The sequence below is a fragment of the Platichthys flesus genome, chromosome 9 (assembly GCF_949316205.1).
Source record: "Platichthys flesus chromosome 9, fPlaFle2.1, whole genome shotgun sequence".
In the NCBI taxonomy this organism is placed as follows: domain Eukaryota; kingdom Metazoa; phylum Chordata; class Actinopteri; order Pleuronectiformes; family Pleuronectidae; genus Platichthys; species Platichthys flesus.
Window position 1 is genome coordinate 21,899,919 of NC_084953.1, and position 23,147 is coordinate 21,923,065.

Here is a 23,147-nt window from a genome sequence, read left to right on the forward strand (position 1 = left end):
TACCAGCTCATGATAATAAAGATTCAATGTCAAGGTTATAAATTTACCCCCAATAATTGTATTTAACAAAACTTTAACTTTCAATGGAAAAGCTGCAGAAAATAAAGACCCACCAATGACAATGACTTGGTCAAAATGTAAATAAAATAGCTTTTTATTTTGAAGTGGCATAAAAAAAAAATCCCAGTCATAAGCAACAGTGCTGGTTTTATGCAAAAGAATCATTACAACAAAGTTTTGCCTTTACTGGGCTCAAAATTGGATCTTTGCACCATTTCTTTTAGTAACTATCAAATTACTTTGATTATTAAAGTTATGTAAATTAATGATCGCTAATGTCAGGAATGCACTTAAAATCTTAGTGAAAGAGCAGAGACCAATACTGCTTTAATGATAAGAACAGAAATGAAATTAACTGAAAACTTTAACTACTTACCATCTGTCACAAGAAACCCCCCCGCACATACCCGCCCCCCAAACTAAACCCCATCGTGCAGGTAAATCACTGCTTTTGCTGCATCGCTTCTTTTCGTGCAGCGTCTTGCAGCAGCTGAGTGTCAACTTCATCTGCAGGAAGCTGAACGTACCGCACCACAGACCCACGGATGAAACAGTTCTTCACCGACAGCTGGAGACAAATTAAAACAAGACAGAGCTGATGACGACCAAAACTCAAAATGTTAGAGGTGCTGCATATCCACTTTCACCAATCCAAAAGCTGTCCAATATTACATCAACGCAAAACCGATGATGGATTTATTTGTATTTGTGTGATCATTGTGTGTCTCTGTACAACTCTTAAATTTGTAACAGAGTAAGTGTCTTGTTGATTGTCCTGTTGACATTATATGTGACCCAGTATGTGTTACAAGTGGTAACATTTATCTGTGTCACAAACTAAGAATACACATACAAATATTGAAATCACTATAAAGCATTAATATTGCATCAGGAAAAAAAGGGTTCACATTTAGCATGTTATACTTGATGTTTTGCAAAGAAATGCACAGGTTCCTGTTATATGGGTAATGTATTCCAAATGTAAAACCCTTTACTTTGACCTCTGTGACTCAGAGATGCCTAAATTCACTTTGGGATCAATAATGCATCTGACTGTCTCTCTCAGACTAACATCCACCTGTGTGAGGATCCTGACACGCAAACGTGCGTTTAAGTGTGGGTTTAAAGACTTATTTCTGAACAAACATTTAACATGTTACACAGCTGAGTTTGAAGTAATACTTTCTGCAATGGCCTCCTGAAAGGTGTTCAATTCAAAATAAAGTTTAGTAAACACCTTTAGAAATCATGGTGATCAAAAAATTTTTTTTTTTTAAAGGGATCCCAAACAGAACAAAAGGTCAGACATGTTGTTGGAATTGAAACACGTGGAGCCAGTGAATGAGCTGAACACCTACCATGTGTGGATATTTCTCTGGATCTGTGACACTGATGTCTGTGAGCTTGATGTTCAAGTACTGAAACACAAGCAGAGAAGGAGGCTTTAGAAGATTAGAAGTCAGAACCTGTAAGTCAGACAGAAAATGTAGAAGCTGTGTCAAAATAAAAGAATGTCATTCATTATTTCTGACCTGGTCAACAGAATGAAGTGTTCCACAGATGCTAAAAATAAGATGATAGGAGAAAGAGTGATAACAGGCATTAATACACATCCCAAGAGGAATGACAACCAAAATCCCACTGATATGGACAAATACCTTACAATACATATCAATCACTAAACTAACAAAGGCTGAATGGTGAAGGAAACATTTCGTGTATTAAGTGGAGCAGTTACTTTTGACCCTCACTGTCTGCCATCGTTTTCCATCCGCTGCTCCAAACAGCTAGCGTTAGCAACAATGCTGGAACTAAACAATGGCGGTTAACCCGCTGCAGGGAGCAAGTTACCGGGTTAAATGAACAGAGACTCACCTCAGGTCGTTCTTCAGCTCCACCACCACATCCTTCCCCACCAAAGACTTGAAAAACGAGTAGAAAAGCTGGAAAAGAGAGCGACATGCTACCGTTGTTAGCAGCGGGCTAACTGTGGAGCGTGCTCAGCTAACAAGCCAGAGCGCATGAGACAAACACAGTGAATTGTGGGTAGTTTCACTAAATAGTAAGATGAGGCATTTCATGGTTTTTAAAGAACATTATTCATTCAAACGTGTTTCTCACCATTGTTGCTGGTGGTTATCTTGTGGTTTTGCGTCTGCTGCTGATGACGAATATCACTGCGTGGTATTTCTGCGACGGAACGGGGTGTAATTACTGGTGTTGTGCACATGGGGGAGCCAGAGGGGCGCTGAATGTTCCCAGGTGTTGACATGTTGAACTTCAGTACCGGAGGTGAGGAAGGTCACTGATTAACATTATATCATCATTGTGTCTGTGATTTACTTAATTCTAAAGTTACTTGCTACTAGAATCTGTTATTCACCCTTTGTCCTGTGTTCATGTTCTAAAACTAATGTTTCCTTCTCATTAGTGAGTCCTCAAACACGTTTGTGTGCTGGACTTTGTGTGCAGAGCTTTTTTTAATAAACAATTTATGGTGTTTGAAAACGTTGTGTTCATCCTACCTAGTTTATCTGCAGTGAAGATACTTATTAGCTTGTGTGTGGTTCGACAGCCAAGTCTAAGAGACAAACTTACAGGGGTGTCTAGAAAAAACTTTTTTGGAAATTATTTATTTATTGTAAACAGAATTAACATTGATCCAAATCGATTCCTTCTTCATGCAATAGTGAGTGTAAACCTCGCTGTTGAAGGTCTTTAGAGATACTTGACAAATAATTCTTCAATTTATGAAAGAGAAACAGGACAAAATAAAACGAGAAACTTCAGGCATTGTGGATTTTTTTTAATTATATAAAGCCTAAAGCGCCAGTGTGTAGGTTTAAGGTGGAAGTGATCTATTGACAGAATTTTTTTATCAAATAATCCTAGTAATGTTTCTCATGAGTGTGTTTCATCTAAATTACACAAATTGTTCTTTTCTTTACCCTAAAATGGGCCCTTTATATTGAAATACTTTATATTTACACCAGGAGTGGGTCCTCTATATGGAGGCCGCCATGTTTCTTGTAGTAGTCCAGACTGTACAAACCAAGCCCCATTGCGTTTTTATGACAACTGAAGGTGACCCCAGGTTCTCTTTCATGTTTGGAAGTAGACAATGAGGTGGGGGGTGTACAGCTGCAACATGCAACTTCACCACTATATGTGCCTAAATTCTACACACTGCAACTTTAAAGGATAAAATATATTAATTAGTTTGGAGGTGAGATGCTATCTGTACTCTGCATGCAGTTCCTATAGGCAACATTTACATATTTACCATTAATTCAGGATGTTTTCTAGCAATGGAAATTATCCGAATGTCTTCAGGACAAAGGGCAGTGAAAATATGATTGTTTTTTAAAAAGTGGTCTTGTGTCTCACTTTACCCCGGCTACAACACATGTTGTAATAGTTAAAATCCCGACAGCTAGATTGACAACCATCTACCAACTATAATGTAATATAACACTAAAATATGTTTAAGACTAAGATTAATTTGTCCCACTTTACCCCACAGCCACCGTTTTAGAAAAACAACATCTCTTAGCAATTCAGGCTAATCTTCAGCTGGCATCAATCAAATGGTTTTATATGTTGGAAGTTCACCAACATGTATGATATAAGTTTTTCTACCTGATTCAATGTGTTTTGACACAACATTTGATTAAGTTCGAAGCAAGACAATTAACTTTTACATGCAAAAACAAATTTTGTGAAAAAAAATACTAACCACAGCACCAGCACCATATTCTCCTTAATGGCAAGGGGGAATGGGCTTGAAAACATAATGGTCAAATTACCACAAATGTGTTCCGTTGCCTAGATACAGGGGGTGTCTCACATTACCCGATGTCCCATATTACCCCGCTCTCCCGTACCACTACCAGTGTCTGTTTGGGCTCATGTTTTTAAGTATTTCAATACAAGTTAGCACACAGTGATTCTGACACATTGCTGTGTAGAAAAAAACAACAAGGTATCATTGAGCTTTAATATATAGATTTATTGGAGCATTTCTAACACATCTTCAAGACAAACGTCAATGTCTGTGCAAGTAATACTGTGCAGTAAACACTCGTTAGCTACTGTATAGTGTGAACAACAACATGAAATGTAACAGAATTGTTTCATAGCAGAGTTCAGTTAATGCTAATTCCTTCATTCAGTTAGGTCTAAAGATGTGTCTCTGATGTATCCCCTTAAAAGGAACAGTTACACACTTTGCTAAAGAGAATCCCTCACCAGCACCAAGACTGAAACCACATACACTATCTCATGGTTAAATATGGTTTAAGCTTAGCTTAGCATAAAGGCTTATTGTGTGTTCATGTGGTATCGGAATAATCAGAAAAAAGTGTTACTGAAAATTTCAGCTGAACGCCATAGAAGAAAGTCGTGAAACATTTGGAACTCAGGCAGAGTCGCTGATGCCATCACCTGTGAAATAATATTATTTTCCGAATAGCTATTGTAAATCGTACTATAAACTTGTCAATTGTTAAACTTTTGTCACTTACTAACTTAATGTCTATCTCTCAAAGGCTCCAGAGCATGAGACTTTTTAGCTGCACATACTGTACAATTATTTATGTGCCTGTCAAATCTGATCCTTTTTCTTTGATTTTCATTCTTATGTTAATATTGTTAAAAAACATTTGGTATACAGCCTCCATGTGTTTTCCGGTCTTAACAGCTTCACAACTTGGGAAATTGAACTTTCAGAGGAGCAAGTCCTCGGCAGTTAAAACAGGTGTCCGTGCAGCCACACCTACCAATACAAAGCGAATATCACAAGTCAAAGTTCATCAAAGCCAGGCTGCGTTTTGCCTCATCACAAAAGGGCTAATGTTTTACTCGCCCCTTGCTTGTTTGAAATTGAAGGAACAGGAAGTGAACAGGAGATTTTGCTGTGAAATATTTGCGTATGTGTGACCTCGCCCTGTTTCCAGTCTTTATGCAAACCTAAGTCAACGAGCATTGGCCACAGCTTCATTTTGAAAAGAAAAATATGAGACAGGAATCAAGTCTCAGCAAGAAAGAAAAAGGAATATTTCCCAAAGCGAATAGTCACTCATCAGCGACACAGAAAGTTGTCCTTTGTGTATTTCATGTTTCAAGACATGTGGGGCAGAAAGCTGAGTCCTGATCTCACTTCACAGAGCGGCCCATCTTAGGAACTTCAGGATGTACTAAGGAAAAGACAAAGAGTTTGCATCATTTGAATTGTTTATCTGTAAAGTTAAGACAAAAATGTTTTCCTTACCGTCTTTGGTAGGCTGTGACAGGCCAGGTCTTGCAGGCGGTCTGAGTTTGCTGGGGAGTTCGCTGCTGTCTCTGTAGTCTCTGGGTTTAGGGGTCTGGGGTTCCGGCATGCCAGGTCTGGACTTGGCCGGCAAAGGAGGTCGGCTATGTGCCGTCCCGCCATCAGAACGCGAGGGCACCACTGGTTTCTTTTGAGCTGAGGAATGTGAAATGCTGGGGGTGGGAGTCTGAGACTTGTTCTCGGAGCAGGTGAAGGAGCGGTTGCGTGGTGTGGGCACCGGGGGGCGGTCAGGGTCTCCATCTGGTGATTTTGAAATCGCAACGAATGGGTCCAGAACTGTGAGGTTGCTCCGACCATGAGACTTTGCCATTGAATCGTACAGTGGGTTGTCAAACATCTCGGACATCTTCTCGTCCTCCTCCCTATGAGGCAAAGGACAATGATTTCATTTTAGTTATTTTAAGAGCATCTCAGTGACACCTTAGCACTTGCAGATGAACTCATGACACACCTCTTACATGAGATGAGAAAAAGCACATTATCACACACCAAGTCATGCATTGTCAACACTGAGTACAAAAACAATAGTACGAAAACGTTTAGTTTTCACCTGGGAATGTCACACAACGAAATTAAGGTTGTTCTTGCACAGAGACACAGAAGTATCAGGAACCATTTGCTGCGCATACTGAAAGATGACAGGCTCAGCCGACGGAAGGACAATGTTTCGATCATAATACTTGAGAAATGAACAATCACTTCAAAGCTTTAAAGGCAACTTAGTGTTGTCTTCAAAGCATACGCCAGTCAGGTCTTTAAAACCCAGATATTTATGCTGTGTGCACACAACTTATTTATCTTATGCGCACAAATTAGAAAAACACAATCTTTTGGGACTTCAGGGGCTCTGTACACTTCAGGTCATAATCTCTTGTCTTATCCTCGGACGTGCAGCGATGGGCTGGTGCTTACACAAGTGTATGATGGAAAGATGGTAAAGAATACTGTGTCAGTAATAAAACTACAACAGATGTTGTATTGGATTAGTAACAGACACTTACATGGAACAGGGTTTCCCTGTGGGACTGCGTATGTTCATATTCTTGGAGTCCTTAACCCCCTGCCCGGCAGTTGCAAGAGTTTTTGGTGGCAGGCTGTAACTCCAACCTTTATCCATCAGTTTCCCACTTTTGTAGGTCACTCCTGCGTAACTGGGGTTGGAGATATCATGTGCTATGATGTTTGCGCTCCTGTCAACAAACAGACAGAAAATATCTAAGAGGGAAGTAACATGTCTGAGATATTCTTTAACCACAGAGACAAAAAATGGCTGACTTGTTGAGGTCGTTGCCTTTGCCTTTGGAGGTAACGGGGTCATCCTTTTCGATTTTGATGAAATCTGAAATCAGAGGAAATAAGAGGTATTTAAGCCAAAGAATTTGTCTTTCACACATGAACAATGCAGCAGGAGGATCTCCACTCAGACAAGTGTTCAGGTGAAGGATGGGGCAGCAGGTAGAGGCAGGATGTTAAAGGATGTTTGTAAACGGATATATATTTTCATTCTTATGGTTTGTTTTCGTTTCACGTCCTTCACATGTTAGATATGTCATTGACACACCCACTTGCTCACATTGAATCCTGCGGCTGATCTCCTGCTGCGTTCTCACATCGGCTCATCAGGACATTCTCAGGAGTTTTTACTAGGGGGCTGTCAGGAGAAGCTCTTGAGGAACTCCAAAGGCTCTTATTCCTACATTTGCCATCTCACATACAGTTCCTGACACGATCCAGAGTGCAATGCATTTCTCAAAGCAGTGTAAAGAAAGACGTTCCTGAGCTGCTTTCCTGACTCACCATACAATTTCTCGGTGGGTTTGCACTCAGAGGTCTGTAACTGGATCCCGCCTGTCATACTACCCGTCTTCTCACCGTGGTGAGTCAGTGTGACCTGGAATTCCGTGTAGCAGAACTGGGCAGCTCGCAGCGCAACGCAGCCCTCACCTTTGGAGACAACAGAGTAAAGCCATTTTTAGACATGACCTGCGGGTAACATCCAGAGAATTGGCTATAGAGTTTGCATTTCACACATGCACAACACAGCGAAGGGTTCCCTGCAACAAATCTTCCGCATTATTCAGGCAGTGGAGCATATTGGAGGCATCATCAACCCCCCCCCCCACACACACACACACACTCACTCGCAGTCAATCGAGCGGGGGATTCCCTGCTGTGTTCGCACATCGGATTCTCCTGACTTTATACAGACTTTATACTATGATGCCAGGCGGAGAAAGTCTGAGGAGCCTCTCATTCAGACATTTACGTTTACACATGCACCTCCACTGGAGAAAATACGGAGGTTCGGCAGGGAACGGAGCTGAAAGGAGCTGAAGTCGACGTGAGATACACTCTGCTCGTTGCATCTACATCACAAAGAGCGAGTAGCATCAGTACCGTATGACTCGTCACAGTCTGTGGACTTCACACAGATCAGGATGTGCTGGTCCAAGAGGTACTCTGGGTCAGAGATGATGGGGGTGAGCTTGAATAAAGAGAAAACGACATGAATGACTTTTGCCGGATGACACCATGAGGAACATTCACCACCAAACATTCACATCTACACTTTACCGTCACTTGGTTGCCAAACCAAACTTTTATGGACCCATTTGAGTGCTCTGTGTTCTCTCCCTCTGACGTCTTCACAGTTTCTGCAGAGATTCAAAGAAACATGTTCTCATCAGCTTCATCTATTTCAAACAAAATCAAAGAGAATCCAGTGAGTTATGGTCGATCGAAAAGACGAGGCTCACTCTCCAAGCAGCTGGAGTGATACTCGATGAAGAACTTGGTCTTTGATTTGGTCAACAACGTGGCCACGCAGTTCATGATCTGTATCCCGCCTTGAGGCGCACTGTTTGGATCTGAACAAACAAACGATTACATCATAGCACAGTTTCTAATCTGCAGTGAGGTATAGCTCGTAGCTGGTGATGGTACCTTGCTTAGAGACAAACTGTGAAGCAACTCCGACTTCAAACGAGGCAAATACAGGCGAGTGGTCACTTGTCATGATGTCATTGGTGCACCCTGCAAGTTAAGGTAATTGCAAAAGAGTAGTTACATAAAATATCATGGAAAAAAATACAAATGTCTTGCACTTTAAAAGAGTTTGTTTTTTACAAGGGGAATTAAAAACCTAAAGGTCGGGTTGGTAAGTTGTTTCTGAAACACTTTTTATCTTGTTTATTGAAATCGTCCTCACATCAATAAATGCTGTCATCATTTCATTTGATCTGAATGAAATGATTGGCTGGTGTACCTGTCTGTCACTTACTGCCTGTTTGCACACTGCCTATGCACTCACTTCTTCACAAGCAAGAAAGATCTACACCTCTGAAGCAGAGACAATAGCCAGAAGTTAGCAAGCGAGTAACGGAAAAGTGGTCTTCTAACTGTCATCAGGCAATGCACGTTCACAGTGTAGCCTGCTCTTGCTCTCCAGGATTACCAACCCTAGCTTTAAGTTTTTATGCTTTGTTCTTTTATTAAGAACTGGGACAAGATTGCACTGTTAAAAACAGTTTTCTGTCTGTTGTACAAATATGTACTAACTGGCCAACATAATCATAAATATCTGCAATAAGATAATATTTGCATGTTGAGCTGCAAAACTGTGCACCGACTTAAAGAAGCTGTAATTTCAAGCACTGCTTGAAACTCATCAGGGGAACTCCTCACCGTATGCTTGGCAGACAACATGAACCAGAGGGTACGACTTCCGCAGGACACGATCACACCAGGAGGGTAAATTGTATTTTGTCTGTAGAGAGAAGTTTTTTATTTATACATAAATGCAGTATGTAACAGATGTCAGTACAGGACAGGACAGGAAATCCAGACTTCAGAAATTAGCTGTGATGTTGGTGAGCTGTCTGCTGACTGCTGCTGGCTGACAGTTAATAGTTGTTTGTCTTTGTACAGTGTATGTTGGCCCTGTGATACCAGTCCATGGTGTACCCCGGCTCTCACCCTATGTCAGCTGGGATTTGCTCCAGCTCCCCCTGCAACCCTCAATAAAAAACTGTATATATAATGAATGGATGGATGTATGTGACAATGACTGTGGAGGTCATGTCATCAATTTTCTATGAGCCAAGGCAAATCTCAACATGGACCTTTTAACCCAGATGACTTAAAGAAAAAACGTTGTTCTTTGTCAATTGAGATTTGTGTTCAATGTTGTTGTTGCTTTCTGAGCCCTCAGGGCCTGACAGGAGCTGTACGGGGAGAAGAGATCTGACTCCTTACCCCTGTGGCTTTGGCCTTTGTGTAGGCGTACTTCTCTCGCGTGTCTCTCTCAAAACGATAGGTTGGTGCAAACAAGATTTCCTCCTCCTCTACAATCACAAAGAGAATCAACAATAAGTAAGAAGAATGCAGACAATCAATAAAGGCAAACAATAACCAGAAAACAGCAGTTTTAGTCCGTGTAAGTCACACACACCATACACTAACCTGCTGTACACTCTGTCTACATTTTCTAAGTTGGACCATGGCTCACCAAAATGCAAAAAGACCTTTTCATCATTCATCTCCATGCCGAGCTGGTCTTTGCAGAGGAGTTCCTGGTACTGCTGCTGTTTGATCTTTGTCACAATGTGCTCAGCTTCCTGTGAAGGGAAACAAAGTGGTGACTTTCCTGCCTAAACGTGTTGGTAGCTCAGAGCTCAGACACTTGACAACCAGCACGATCTTTCATGCAAGAGTCACTCAGGTACCGCCCGGCTGGATCTCCAACGTCTGGGGTTAAAGGACCCTATGCCCATTTTACAACAGCTGATATGGTTCCTTGGGGTCTTAATGAAATGTCTGTAACATATTTTGGTCAAAATACCACAAGGATCATTTAAAACAACACCCTTTTACCCTGTCTAAAACAGCCCTCCTCAGATTGACCTGTTTTTGAGTGCCCGGCCCCCCTCACCCCCGGTGAGCCTGGCTGCGAGAGCCCCAGCGCAGCCCCGCAGTAGGAGCAGTGGGAGCTTGAGCTGGCGCAGCAGCAGCATCCTTCCATACTGTTGAGTCAACGTTTAGAGGTGTCCCGGGGGTCCCTTGTTAATGCGGCCACTTTAATGTCTGACGGGTAGCAGCAGCGAGCTAACGCTAGCTGGGCTCCACTGGCCCGGTGATCTCGCAAGCTAACGCTAGCCGGGGAGCCGGGCTCCCCTAGCCGGGGGGAGCCCCTAGGGAGCTAGGCTCGCGAGCCCGGCTAGCGTTAGCTCGCGAGCTAACCGGTCCTACTATAGGCCTACTGTAGGCCTACTGGACTAAAAAAGTGGAAATTTCATAATATGTCCCCTTTAAATTCAGGAAAAACTTCAGTAGATGGACATAAAAAATACAGATTATATATATATTTGAATTTACAGGTAAATACTAGGTAATTTAGTATTATAAGTGCCTAGTTAAAATGATGTAGCAACAATTACTTTAGTTCTTTTTTTTGTCCATATCCTTACAATGAAATGCATTCATCTCAACTTACTGTCGATGGCAATTCAACGCGGTAGTTCAAATCACCGAGCCAGAAGAGGTGGGTGAAGCGATTTGTGATGTCAAACGGATTTAGCTTCTTATCTCCCAGATTCAGAAATCGCAGGATGCTGGTGTAGTTTTGATTACGTCTGCAAATACAACAAAAAATAAGCATCAAACTAACAAAAACTATATATGTGTGTGTGTGTGACTATTTTCTAATATTCTATGCATTTAAAGCAATCAATCCAATACCAAATGAAATCTGTTGCTTTTTGTAGTCGTGATTGGAACAAAAAATTTGCAAATGTTAAGGACACAATTCCATTTTGTCTTAATGAGAGAAGACACATGGCTTTTTTATCAAGTGATATTTGATCTCTTTTTTTGGCAGAACAGTGAGAGTAAATTTAAATACAGATTTTAAGAATGTCCCGAAAACATTAAAATAATTCAAATTGTGTGCAAAAATAAACATTCTATTTAAATTGTTAATTAAAAAAAAAAATCTAAAGTGCTTGAGGCAGCGGCACCACATGCTCAGTGAGTGTCAGCTCACCACATAAAATTAGACTATCATCATGTAAAGCACCACAAAGTTCTGTCATGTTGTATAATCTCAGATGCTGTAGCCAACAAAGTAAAGGTAACAAAGTCAGCAAGTTATTAGTAACAAAGAATGCTGAACAATGCTATTTAGAGACAGTATACTTCTAGTTACATAAACCTCTTCTTTAAGTGCGTGACCTTCGTCTTCATAAGGAGAGCAGATCGATTATTCACTGTGTGTCAAATGGATAGAGAATAAAATGAAAAAGTAAAATTAAAAATTACTTGAAAGATATGAGGGAGTATTGAGGTGCTGTTGAAAAATAAATTTTCAATTCATTAATTTCAAGAATCGTAGTTAAATGATACAGAATTCACAATATTCAAAGAAAAACATATTATGTGAAGAAAGTCATATTACAAGAATGATCTTGTTGTTGTTTTTTATCGGCAATTTCAAAAAAAAACTTTATACTACAAGAATAAAGTTTCAATTTAATTGCTGATTTGCAATAACAATTCAACTTTGATTATTTGTGAAACCACACTTATAATTTCACAAGATACTACACATTCTACTACTGATATTCCCACTCTAACAAGTCTAAAGTTTTTGCTTTATTCTTGAAATATTTAGACTTTACTTGTAAAATTATGATTTTCTTGTTGTTATATTAAGATTTGTATGATTTTCAGATCAAATTTTCCCTTTAAGTTGCCCCAATAAGCTGTTGTAAAACATACGATGAGATGGTATAAGTTTTTGTTCTCTTTATTATATTTATATAACTGTAAAAAGAGAACCCTTGAGTGTGCTTGTTTCTCTTCTCTTTTACAAACTGACTGAAAGTTAAAGGAACAGCTCTGATATATAGCATTCTATTATCTCATTTCTATTTGAACTCTTTTGTGTAGCAGCCTGAGGCCAAATTCTGTCCAAAAAAAAGGTTAGTTGGTTCAAAATTATTGCTGTGAGCTGGTACATTAACTAATGAAGGTGGCCCAGGGGAGCATATCAACATTTTTTATATTTCCACTCACATCACATCTGGATTTTGGCCTCTGGACTGTGAGAAGATAATGTTTACTACGGTTTTAGAGAATAAAGTGAAGGAAACAGTTGAAGTAAACACAGGTAACATATTGTTGTTACACGGATGAAATGAGTATTGGTGTTGTTGAAGTGTGATCTGCTCCTGACCTGAGTTTCTTCTCACTTCCTGAGGTCAGGTGACTGTTGACAAAGCCAAAAGACGTCCCGTTGAACATGAAGGACACTCCCACTGCTCCCTTGTTTCCTAAGAAACAAATTCAACACTGAGGGCCGATTCTTCCAATAATTTTATGACACCTCTTAAAAGGCTGGTGGAGAAGTGGACCCGTTTACCCAGTGTGTTGGCGATGCCAGTCTTCACACTGTCAGAGAAAAGGTGGGAGATCCTGTTCTCGTGCTCGGGCTTGGCCAGGACCACAATCCGAATGCTCCACAGCGTGTGAATTGCAACCTGGATGTTAGAAAGTGGACGTGATGGATTAATGCTCTGCATCTGTATTCTGTTTGTCCTGCTTCACCCTCACACACCTGTTTGAAGCTGATGTTGGTGATGTTCCTCAGGACTCCTTTCACTGTGTCTGCCCACTCCCTCTCATTCAAAGGATCCTCCTGCGTCCCGATGACATAAAAATCATGTGGGATGTGATCTGCTGTATCGTCTCGTGTCTTTCCTTGGCCTTTACACTGAAACCAGGATTTCATGTTGTGGGGAGGGCCGGCATTTCCTGCAGGTTCATAGAAACGTCTTTTACTGTAGACACTTGGTCAGTCATGAATTCTAATCATTCAACCTGTAACTGTATCCTTATTAAATACAGTCCTTATTTTTTTGCACTGCATATAGTAAATTGCTATTTAGTAAAGCAGAGTGACTTCATACCATTTATACATAATACATACAATGTTTTGTAGTCATATTGCATCCCATACCTGCCTATATACTAACGGTCTGTATATGCATATATACTGTAAGTATACATACATGTATAAAGATAGTTTACTCTGAGTGCAGGTATGGCATGCGAGGCTGCCATTTTTTGTCTACACATCTGTCGACACTTGCTTATCTCATTAACATTTTTTTTTGTTTGTTTGTAAATCTGATTACAGACAGATACTAAATACACATTTTCAGATTCTTGTACGCATTTGTAGATCTCAGCAGGCATTTACAAATCTGATTATGTACACACGGATTGAGATTCTCTCTAACATTCCTACCCATGTTCCAGGTGCCAACAAACACAGAGATCATATCCGGTTCAGGTTTCCCAGAGTGTTTGTTTTTCATTTGCTGAAGCAGTTGGCAAAATCCCTCTCTTTTCTGGTGAGAAACATTGAAAAACACTGATGTTTAAAAACTCTGAAGCCATGTTTTCTCAAGCTTTGGGCAAATATAAAAGTCACTTGTTTGAATTTGGCAGATTTTTTATGTTAAAAAGTTCATGTCTGTGCACCAATCAGGATATGTCCATCTTGAAGTCAGTTGTAAATATTAGCTCTTGAACAGACTGAAGTTAATCCAATTTCATCAATGAATATATGATTTTGATGCTCAATATGAAAAAGGTGCCATGAGGTTACCTTTGTGTCGTCAAACACAAACTCTTTACGCAAAACCTTCTCTTTCTCCGTCTCCACCACGATGACAAGTTTGGTGTGCATTTTTTGAGATTTCACCAACTGCAGGACTGAAAACGAATCAGAGTTTATCATTAAAAATATAGTAATGTTCATGGTCTACAGCAGTTAATTAACATGACTAGGGCCCTGCCAGCAGCTCTAGAACACTACTAGTAGGCATCACGTTTCTCAGCGTTAAATGTTACAGTCGCCATGCAAACAAGCTAACAATGAAAATTAACACAATGGGGTTTAGCACATCTGATGATAACATGAAAACCATCTTGGTTTAGCATGCTAGCAGGCTAGCCTAGGTGCTCGGTTCAGTTTATTGGTAGTTGGCAACCAATGTCAACGTGCATTACCGAACCTCAAACTGTAGGTTTGGCCAATGTCCATACTTTTCTTGTAATTGGTCATAAAACCAAATACTGGACAAATTTAACAAAAACGCATTGTTCAAGAAATTTTTATAAAATTCTAGAGCCGCCCAATGATCCAGAGCCCAAATTGATTGGGTTCTTTCATGACCCATGCTGCATTCTTTCACTAAGATTTGCAGTAATCCATCCAGTAGTTGTTGCAATATCTTGTTTACAAACAAACAAACCAACAAACAGACAAATGGTACAAATTTGCATTTTATGGTGGTGCTGTAGGTTGAGTTGGAGAATCACCCAACTCATTCATCATGATAAATGAGATCATTGAGATATTTCAGTGTGCAGCAAAGCAGTGGACCGTTTGACCATCACCTGAACTACACTGCAAGAATGGCTTAAATCCAATACAAAGGAATGAGGTAGAATCACTTACTTTTATTGTGCACAAAGTATTTGTCTTCAGGTCCATCCTTGGACTTCTTGAAGAAGAGCTTCCCACTTTCTACATCCACTTTCAGTGACATCTTTGTGGGAATACCAAGGGATTCTTGCTTGACCTGAGAGTGAAAGAGGCACTGATGAAATGAGCTGCAAACTCTGGATATTTATACAATAACTCTTTCAGAAAAGCACCTCAAACATGACAAGCGGGATGAGAGACTTCCTGTGACCTCCTTCAAATCCAACAGATTCAAAGATAGAAGACCTTGCCTGGAAAAAAATAGAGAAGATGGTTGACATCTAGAACATCATCTGTTGACTTGTCAGAGATGAGTCATGGTATGTTACCTTATCTTCTATAGAGTAGAGCAGTTTTGTCAGTTGCTCAAGCCTAAAGGACAAAGACTGACCTGAGTCGACAGAAATCTGAAAAAAGAAACGGTTCATGATGATCAGGACTTTTTTGAAGGTTTTTGGGGGGTTTTACCTTTACATGACAGGAGAAAGTGAAACGGAAAATGTGTTGACATGAACAACTAAATATTCACGGTAAAAATATCTACACTAAACAACAGCACCATGGCGGTTGTTAGGGAAAAATCGAAGAAAACATCTTCTTCTTTGGGTTGCGTTCGGTTTATTGGCGGGAGGCAACCAACGTCAAGGTGCATCATCCACTGCATCTCCCATCCCCCTATTACTTGATAGCCTCTCCCTACTCCACGCTCAGTCCAGAAATCATCTTCTGTTGCAGTTGGCATGTCCAGGTGCATCACCACCATCTACTGTATCTCGTCCTACCCTTGATATTTGATAGATTCTCCTTCTTCGTTTGGTCTGAGAGTTGTCACTATATTCATATTTAGAAATTTATACAGGATCTCAAATATCTCATTAACTAAATCTGACCTACTGCTTGATGAAAATGACTTTAACGACATTAATGATGAGCATGTGTCTGTACACAAAACAGCCTTCCTGATTTCTAACTCTTTAAACTAGTCTAAGGCTGCCACAGTCTCCTGTTCACTGAAATGTTCAATTCAGGTATACTGAGACCAAAACCTTTTCTTCCTGTAATAAGCTCTTTGGATCCATCTGTATATACTGTAACTCTTCTACTTCTTCTTTTGGTTTCTTAGTGGGTGGCAACCACCATCAAGTTGAGTTACCGCCATCCACTGTGTGTTTCAATATCATACTGCTCTTTCTTCTTTCCTATTCGGTACTGTATCCCTTAAGCCGTTTCAAACATGATCTCTGGCTAAAATCCGGAGAATTGGTTACGGAGTTTACCCAGACTTTGCCTTTCAAACATGCACAACACAGCGGGAGGTTCTCTGCATAGACGCATTAACAACAGTAACAAATACTCGGCATTAATCAGGTGAGATGTGGAGCAGCCGGGAACAGCAGGCAGAAGCAGGAAGTGACATATGAACTTTACTGAGAGGATCACGTGATTTTGTTTACAACGCCCCAACACTGCCTTTGATGATGTTACGATGCTACAATGCAAGCCTCAAAGACTGCGTGCAGGTCCAGCAACTGAAGCAGGATGTCAGCAGCGGCCTCAAAAACTTCCCCCGACCAGAGTCGAGAACACGGAGAGACTTATCAACTACGTGAGAAAGTGGTTCGGAGTCTGAGGATGACGGAGCACCATCCTGAAGCTGCAAGTTTTGTAAAGGATTTTAAATTCATCAAGACAAGACTGGAGACGACCCTCTCAGAGTCCAGAGATACAGAATCTCTACTGGATGCTAATTATTACAGTTGTTCGTCAGTCGTGGAGAACAAGATGTGCTGGAGTTCTGTAGCAAAGAATTATCCCCAGTGACGTGGTCGACAAACAAATAATAACTCAACAGAATAACAAAAATCAAGTCCATTTAAAAAGACATGAAGCAGAGAGCTAAAATCGAACTTCAGGATGCTGCAACCAGGTGAGCCATTGGGAGCGCTGTGATAGGGACAATTTTTTTGTGTGATGACACTTAGATAAAGGAGGAATGATGCTACCCACTTGCTTTGGACATTGGCCAGCTCCTGGGCAAAGCTGTTGGTCCAGTGCTTTACTGAAGACTTCCAGAGACGGCAAAACATGGGAAATGTCACTGGCTCACAGAAAAGATCAGAGCATGGTTAAATCAGCACCCCACTGAATATCATCCTATCAGCCTGTATGATATATTCTGTTGACTGGTAATTCTACCTGTATAGATTCTTGCAGATTGACATCATTAGCTTCTTTAGTCCGGGGAGGTTGGGGTTACCGTTCTGTATTTGTTCAACATCCAAGCAGATTGAAGTCCTGAAATATTCTTGGATGGCCATTTGATGCTCGTCCGGTATCCTGGAAACATACGTAGCGAAGGAGCAGGTTAAACACTGTTATCTCATATTCCCTCATTTTATCCAGTTTCAAATAACTGCGTATAATCATAGGAATTATGTGTCTGTCCACCTTATATTGTCCTAAATTAAAAAGACTGCATTATGAATTATCTATAGAAAGTTACCACATTTAATATAGTCTTTGCAAACGTGACCTTACACGGACAGGTCGATATTCTGCAGTCTCATCTGGAAGGTTTCTGATAGAGATTTGCAGGGCTGTTCAGATGACTTGGAGTCACTGTCCTTCACATCGTTGGTGGCGAAGTTCCTGGGTGGAAGCTGCGGTGGAAGACTGTTGGACTCTGCAGCACAATGAAAAAAATAAATACTTTGAGGAATGTTTGACAACCATGACAGGCGCACATTTTTTTTTAAAGTATTGCCAGTGTTTCGATGAAGTGAAGGGGTTTGACCTTGCTCCTCGTCCATCTCCTCTTCCCCCTGGACGGCGTACTGCAGATGTGTGACCAGGCCCATGTTGGGACTGTAATATGCCTCCACCAGCTCAGGCAGCACAGTGAAAAACCTGATAGGAACTCCTTCAGATGCCTGGAGAGCAGATCACAGCAGGGAACATGGTTTGATGATGTCTCTTGAGGCTCTGTTTAGGCAGGTTTAAGGTGACCTCAAGTGACACATGTTTCCATTGTTATGAGCTCCTTTTCCTTTTTAAGGGGAAACCGGGTGACACAACCCTCAAGTGCTACTTCCCCTATTATGTCTGATATGTCTATTTGCTTGTGTGCAGTTTCTTCCAACAGGCTATAACTGCATACCTTTCATCATCTGAGCTCCTTGAGCAGTGTGTCAGACTCTGGTGTTTTTATATTGAAGAGGATAAATGTAGCCCATTGCTTCACTTAAAAATGATGAAGGGAGAGTGGAGAGTAAATGTGGACTAGGTACTAGGTAAGCAGGGGCCCAGGACCTTAATATCAGTCTCGAGAATCAAAACAGGGATGATTTTGAATGAGCATATATAAGAACACATAATCTGCAGTTGGAAGTAGTTTGACAGTTACAAAACAGCATACAAATATCCCTAAAATAATAAACAAAAATAAAAAAATGTATGACCCTTTAATGTCCTTGGGTCCATTCTTTAAGTGTCAATTTGGTGGATGATTGTTGGGGCCGCATCTGAATTTGTACAGTGTCTGTCCTACCACACCATGGAGTGAAGAGGAAACTGGAAGGTTCGATCCCTCTCAAAGATCCCTATGTTGGCTCACCATCCATTTAACTGGAATCTCTATTCTTTGGTGGATATCCTTTCTTGCACCGGAAGATTTGTCTCATACAAAAGAACCTGACCACTGAACCTTCCAACAGCTCAGTAGAGATATCTTACACTTCCATGAAAGATTTCAGACCAGAGACTACTGGCTAGGTAATGTCACAGCAGGTCGCCCAATTAGCCCACTGCAGTGTCATTGAAAGTATTAATCTTTATAGCACTTACATAATATACAATATTGCTTCCCTCAAGAATTTATTTTCATTACTGTTCTAGCGTGGGCTACTTTACATATATTATTCTGTCGTATCTTTCAAGCAGCAGTGTCTTGTCGAAGTCGGTGTTTGAAGAGAGGAGACGCGGACCCAGAACTTGCAGCATAACAGAATTTATGTTCCTACTAGTACTTATAAACAAAGACAAATGGTTTTGTCCTAATTTGTCCTCCTCATGTGAGGCCCATTTTACAGTTAACCTACTGTGAGCTCCAGGACTTTTGTTTTGACATCTTAAATTCTATCTCCCCAATAATTTTAACATCATGGCGTTGTCAGAAATTAATTTAAACCAAAGAGCCTGTAAGATTGTGAATTTTGAATGTCTATAAACGATCCAACATATCCTAATGTTGGGCTCTGTGACTCTCAGACTATATCTGCTGCATCAGAACAGAGGATTCTTGAGGTTCTAACATTTAAACTGAAACTTATTGTTCCTCAATAAGCCTCCAAACAGCTGCATATATTTAAATAGGTTTTTTAAATTAAACAGGAAATGGGACCAACTTGTACAATAACTATATACCATGTGTACCTATACAAAGTGACAGAGCTGACTTTTTACGTAGCAGTACTCAGGTGGACCAAAATCTACCTGCAGGAACACCATAGTAAGAGTACTGGATGATCACAGGTTTTTTCTGTTCTATATTTGCTCCCATTTTGTGCAATTGTGCATCAGGATTTGTTTGTGTATGTGCATGCTATATGATTCTACTTTCATCTTGTCTACTCTCCTTTTTGTATCTCATACAGCATAGGGTACACTGGACCATACTTCAATAATGTGGTGCTACAATTCTTTGCAGCAGCAACATTTATTGACCCATGTCAAGACATTTACCGTCATGTAATTACATGTGCTACTGTGAGTGCAGTCAGTTTCCTTTCCCTAATTCTCCTTCAGTTCATTCCTTGACCTTATGATGTTTTCCTTCAGGGTCACTGAAAAGGACTTTTTTCTTTTGCACCACAACCTTCTATTTTAATTAATTATATGCCCAAGAAACCTTGTTATATCTCTACAAAGTTAAGTCTAAATTATGTTACACCCATTATAAGTCACAAGCTCATGCTGTTTTCACTTCCTCCAGGTGGGCGTAATGTTTTCACAACTTAGTTACATATCCAGTGTAAAAATAGACAGCTATCAATCCAGTGAAGCCTTTCCTGATGTGTACATCTACATCAGGTTCTTGGTTATTGTACCTTGGCAAAACCATTCCTCATAAATAATCGTTTGTAAACAAGGCAAAAACGGTTTTTATCCACCAGGGCTTCATTGGCCCTTCAGTTTTGACTGGATGCTAAATATGAGTATACGTTTTCATCGAAGCCCCAGCATAAACACTATGACATACCTGTCTCAAAAAAAAAAATGTCAGCTCATCACAGACCCACAGTTGTTGGTCTGTGGTAGGTATTTCTGACACTGCGGCATTCTAAAAAAACACAACCTTTTCACCTTTGATAACTTTATTAATTTTAGTCATCTTCAATTGTTTTTCAAGTTCGTAAATAACCATGTGTCACCACTGTTGTCTGAATTGGCCATCAGACGTCAGAGCTCTCGTCGGGCAAATACATGAGCCTCCATCAATGGTGATTGTCTTGTTCCCATGCACAGGACATCTTTCGGTCAGTCTGTCTTCTCTGCAAAGGGGGCAAAACTATGGAACCTCTTGCCCACTAGTCTAAAACTAGAGACTAACAGCAACACTTTTAACAGAGAACTAAAACAACGGCTCAAATCAAATCTACAGTGCTCACACAAATAATTCACAACTGGTTATTGTTTGATCATGCTGCCTTTGTTCTCTACGTAGCCTATATATATATATATTCAACTCATTATATTGCTGCTCTGTACTATACTGTATACTGCATTTTTACTCTTTTTATTATCACTATCAGTTTTTTATCAGTATTTGATCTTGTTTCTGTCTTGTTCAGTTTCTTTTGTTGTTTTCAAAAAGCCTCCTGTGGACTGGTGTTGTAAACTAGCATTTATGCTAATACACTGTAAACAATGCATCTGGTTCGTCCAATGACATTGTCATGTCCATGTCCAAATAAAAAAAAAGAAAAACACATTAGAGCTGTTGCCATCTAAAAGCAGGTCAGATATGTTTTCATTCAATCATTCAGAACTTCACTTTCAGCGTTTTACATTATTACATTACGTTACATATCATTTAGCAGATGCTTCTATCGAAAGCAACTTACAATAAATGCATTCAACCATGCGGGTACAACCCCAGAACAGCAAGAATCATCAATTTGCTTTAAAAAGGAGCAACTAAACTTAATTATTTATGTTTTTTGAATAATGAAATAACAAGAGGTATGGTTCATGTTTAGTGGTTGTATTTAAGTCAGACTCTACAACCACGTTGCCCTAAGATCCTACATGTAAGCACAGTGGTAGTTGTGCTAAATGCTTACGTCAGCATGCTAATATGCTGATGTTTACTGGGTAATGTTTTTCTACTCTATTAACATCTTATGCCAGCATCATGGAAAAGGTCAGGTGATCACCAGAAAGACTCCATTGTGCTGATTCAGTTCATAGTTGTAAATATATTTCCCTAAAGGGCCAAAACATGAACCTGTTAATGGCAATTTAGAGAGAAGGAAGTGCTCGCCAAAGTTAGGAGAATAGTTTAATCTTCTGGGGAACATGAATGAATAATATTATTCATATATCAGATTATATTATTATTATTATTTGAATTGTTGCAGTTGATTGAACAAGATTGTCTATACTAGAGGTTTAAATGTTACAAGCTAAAGATGAATTATTATGATCATGTCTAAATGTACCTGCTGTGCATTATTAAGTAGCAGCTTCACGGGTTTATCATATTTCTGGATATAAAAGGTGAAATATCCCTTTGTCTTCACCAATAACAACTCATTTGACTTTAGATCAGAGTAATTATGACATCAAACTGCGAACCCACCTGGACAGAGAGCTTCTTATCCTCATTGGGCAGGATCCTGTATGTGTACACACAGTTCTGGTATCTGCGGTTGAAATCATAAAATGCAAATGTGTGTAACAGGAAAATAACATGACTGTGGGTCACAGACAAATGATGGCTGCTCTATTCATTGCATTGACGCGCATCGTTACAGTTTGAATGAGGGTTGCACCATGACGAATGTTATGAGCTGCAGAAATGTGTTGCTTTATGTAGCATCCAAATGTAGTGGACCTGGGCTTATGTAGCTTTGCATGTGTGCAAACAAGTAGATTACAGTGTGATACAGGTAGATGTACTGTCACCTTTAATGTTATAATAGTTGGTCCGATGTGTGACATTTTTCATCTCTTAATGATTTAAACATACAGTATTTCATCTATTAGTTCTCACTCAGCTTACGTTGCATGGTGGAAGGGTTTCATAAGCGAGGAACACAAATCATTATCTGTTCTGTGAACATGCAAAAATATAAACCATCTTTGTTAGAAAGCAAATGTTAGAAATAATGAATGTGTACTTACAGAACACAGAGGGCATATGCTCCCTGTATGGACTCACTGTCCCGGATAAGGAAGCTGCCATCTCTTGCTGCTTTAGACAGAAGATCCTCAGCTTTGGAACGAGTGATATTGCTATGGTACCAAGGCTGACTACTTTGCATCCTGTCTTTCATCCCAGACCCTTGAACTCAAGAGTTTTGCAGCTGACCTCAAACAATATTCCAGCAAAACCGAAACACCGACTCAGTTTTTCGTCCGGGCAAAGTTTTACCTCCTCATTGTGTGTAACTTCTACAAGTCCATTCTTTCATGTGTTCATCCCCTGTCTCGCAAAGCTGTAAAAGGAAGCTGCGACAAGCTCAGAGCTGAACTTCCTCATTTGAGTCGAGAGGAGGGCCGTGGTGCCTGCACTCTGACTAATGTATGACAAATCCACAGAGCTGAGAATTAAATAAAGACTTACAAAAAGTTTGTCTATTTACTTGATTTAATGATAAACCAGCGTACCTACGACTCTGTGGTTTGTAGACACCTGTTTGTCAACTGTCCAAAAAACTGTGGAAAAATTCAAGCTGAAAGTTAAAAAGGGAAGTAACCAAAAAAGGCAAATTCTCACTGGTCGAAATGAAAGAAAAATTACTGATAGATTCGTTAAATAAATAAATTCACAATACAAGATTCCTCATTGAGGTTTGCAGAATCATGTTTGCAGCTCAAATGAACTCTGTCCTTCCACCTAAACTGAAATAAAGCACTCCTTTTCAGCCAGAGGACCCGACCTGAGTCTGTCTGCTGACGTTTCACCTCATATGATTCAGGAGAGCT

General features: G+C 40.1%; 2 protein-coding genes across 2 annotated transcripts; both read right to left on the reverse strand.

The window, feature by feature from the left end:
- Window positions 1–130: 130 nt before the first annotated feature.
- smx5 lies at window positions 131–2,320 on the reverse strand. The gene is made up of 5 exons (XM_062395857.1): window positions 2,182–2,320; window positions 1,936–2,003; window positions 1,593–1,623; window positions 1,419–1,478; window positions 131–628 (listed from the first exon to the last, which is right to left on the reverse strand). The coding sequence occupies exons 1-5, from the start codon at window positions 2,182–2,184 to the stop codon at window positions 503–505; spliced, it is 288 nt and encodes a 95-aa protein (XP_062251841.1). The 5' UTR covers window positions 2,185–2,320; the 3' UTR covers window positions 131–502.
- Window positions 2,321–4,048: 1,728 nt separating this feature from the next.
- inpp5d (inositol polyphosphate-5-phosphatase D) lies at window positions 4,049–23,099 on the reverse strand. The gene is made up of 27 exons (XM_062395531.1): window positions 22,344–23,099; window positions 21,799–21,862; window positions 17,734–17,869; window positions 17,478–17,622; window positions 17,136–17,276; window positions 16,947–17,037; window positions 15,269–15,346; window positions 15,113–15,190; window positions 14,913–15,036; window positions 14,058–14,164; window positions 13,695–13,797; window positions 13,002–13,198; window positions 12,807–12,924; window positions 12,621–12,717; window positions 10,881–11,019; window positions 9,897–10,005; window positions 9,644–9,732; window positions 9,074–9,155; window positions 8,333–8,422; window positions 8,146–8,256; window positions 7,964–8,043; window positions 7,787–7,874; window positions 7,187–7,333; window positions 6,665–6,728; window positions 6,391–6,579; window positions 5,330–5,751; window positions 4,049–5,255 (listed from the first exon to the last, which is right to left on the reverse strand). The coding sequence occupies exons 1-27, from the start codon at window positions 22,493–22,495 to the stop codon at window positions 5,215–5,217; spliced, it is 3,282 nt and encodes a 1,093-aa protein (XP_062251515.1). The 5' UTR covers window positions 22,496–23,099; the 3' UTR covers window positions 4,049–5,214.
- Window positions 23,100–23,147: the final 48 nt, after the last annotated feature.

Excerpts from the sequence above, each read along its gene's own strand:
- smx5 (XM_062395857.1), bottom strand. Across the intron at positions 1,624-1,935 it reads GAGCTGAAGAACGACCTGAG|CATCTGTGGAACACTTCATT; the intron begins GTGAGTCTCTGT and ends TCTTATTTTTAG. Across the intron at positions 629-1,418 it reads CAGAGAAATATCCACACATG|CTGTCGGTGAAGAACTGTTT; the intron begins GTAGGTGTTCAG and ends ATTTGTCTCCAG.
- inpp5d (XM_062395531.1), bottom strand. The coding sequence starts at position 22,495 with ATGAAAGACAGGATGCAAAGTAGTCAGCCTTGGTACCATAGCAATATC. Across the intron at positions 10,006-10,880 it reads GCGTTGAATTGCCATCGACA|GAAGCTGAGCACATTGTGAC; the intron begins GTAAGTTGAGAT and ends TTCCCTTCACAG. Across the intron at positions 8,423-9,073 it reads TGTTGTCTGCCAAGCATACG|GGTGCACCAATGACATCATG; the intron begins GTGAGGAGTTCC and ends CTTAACTTGCAG.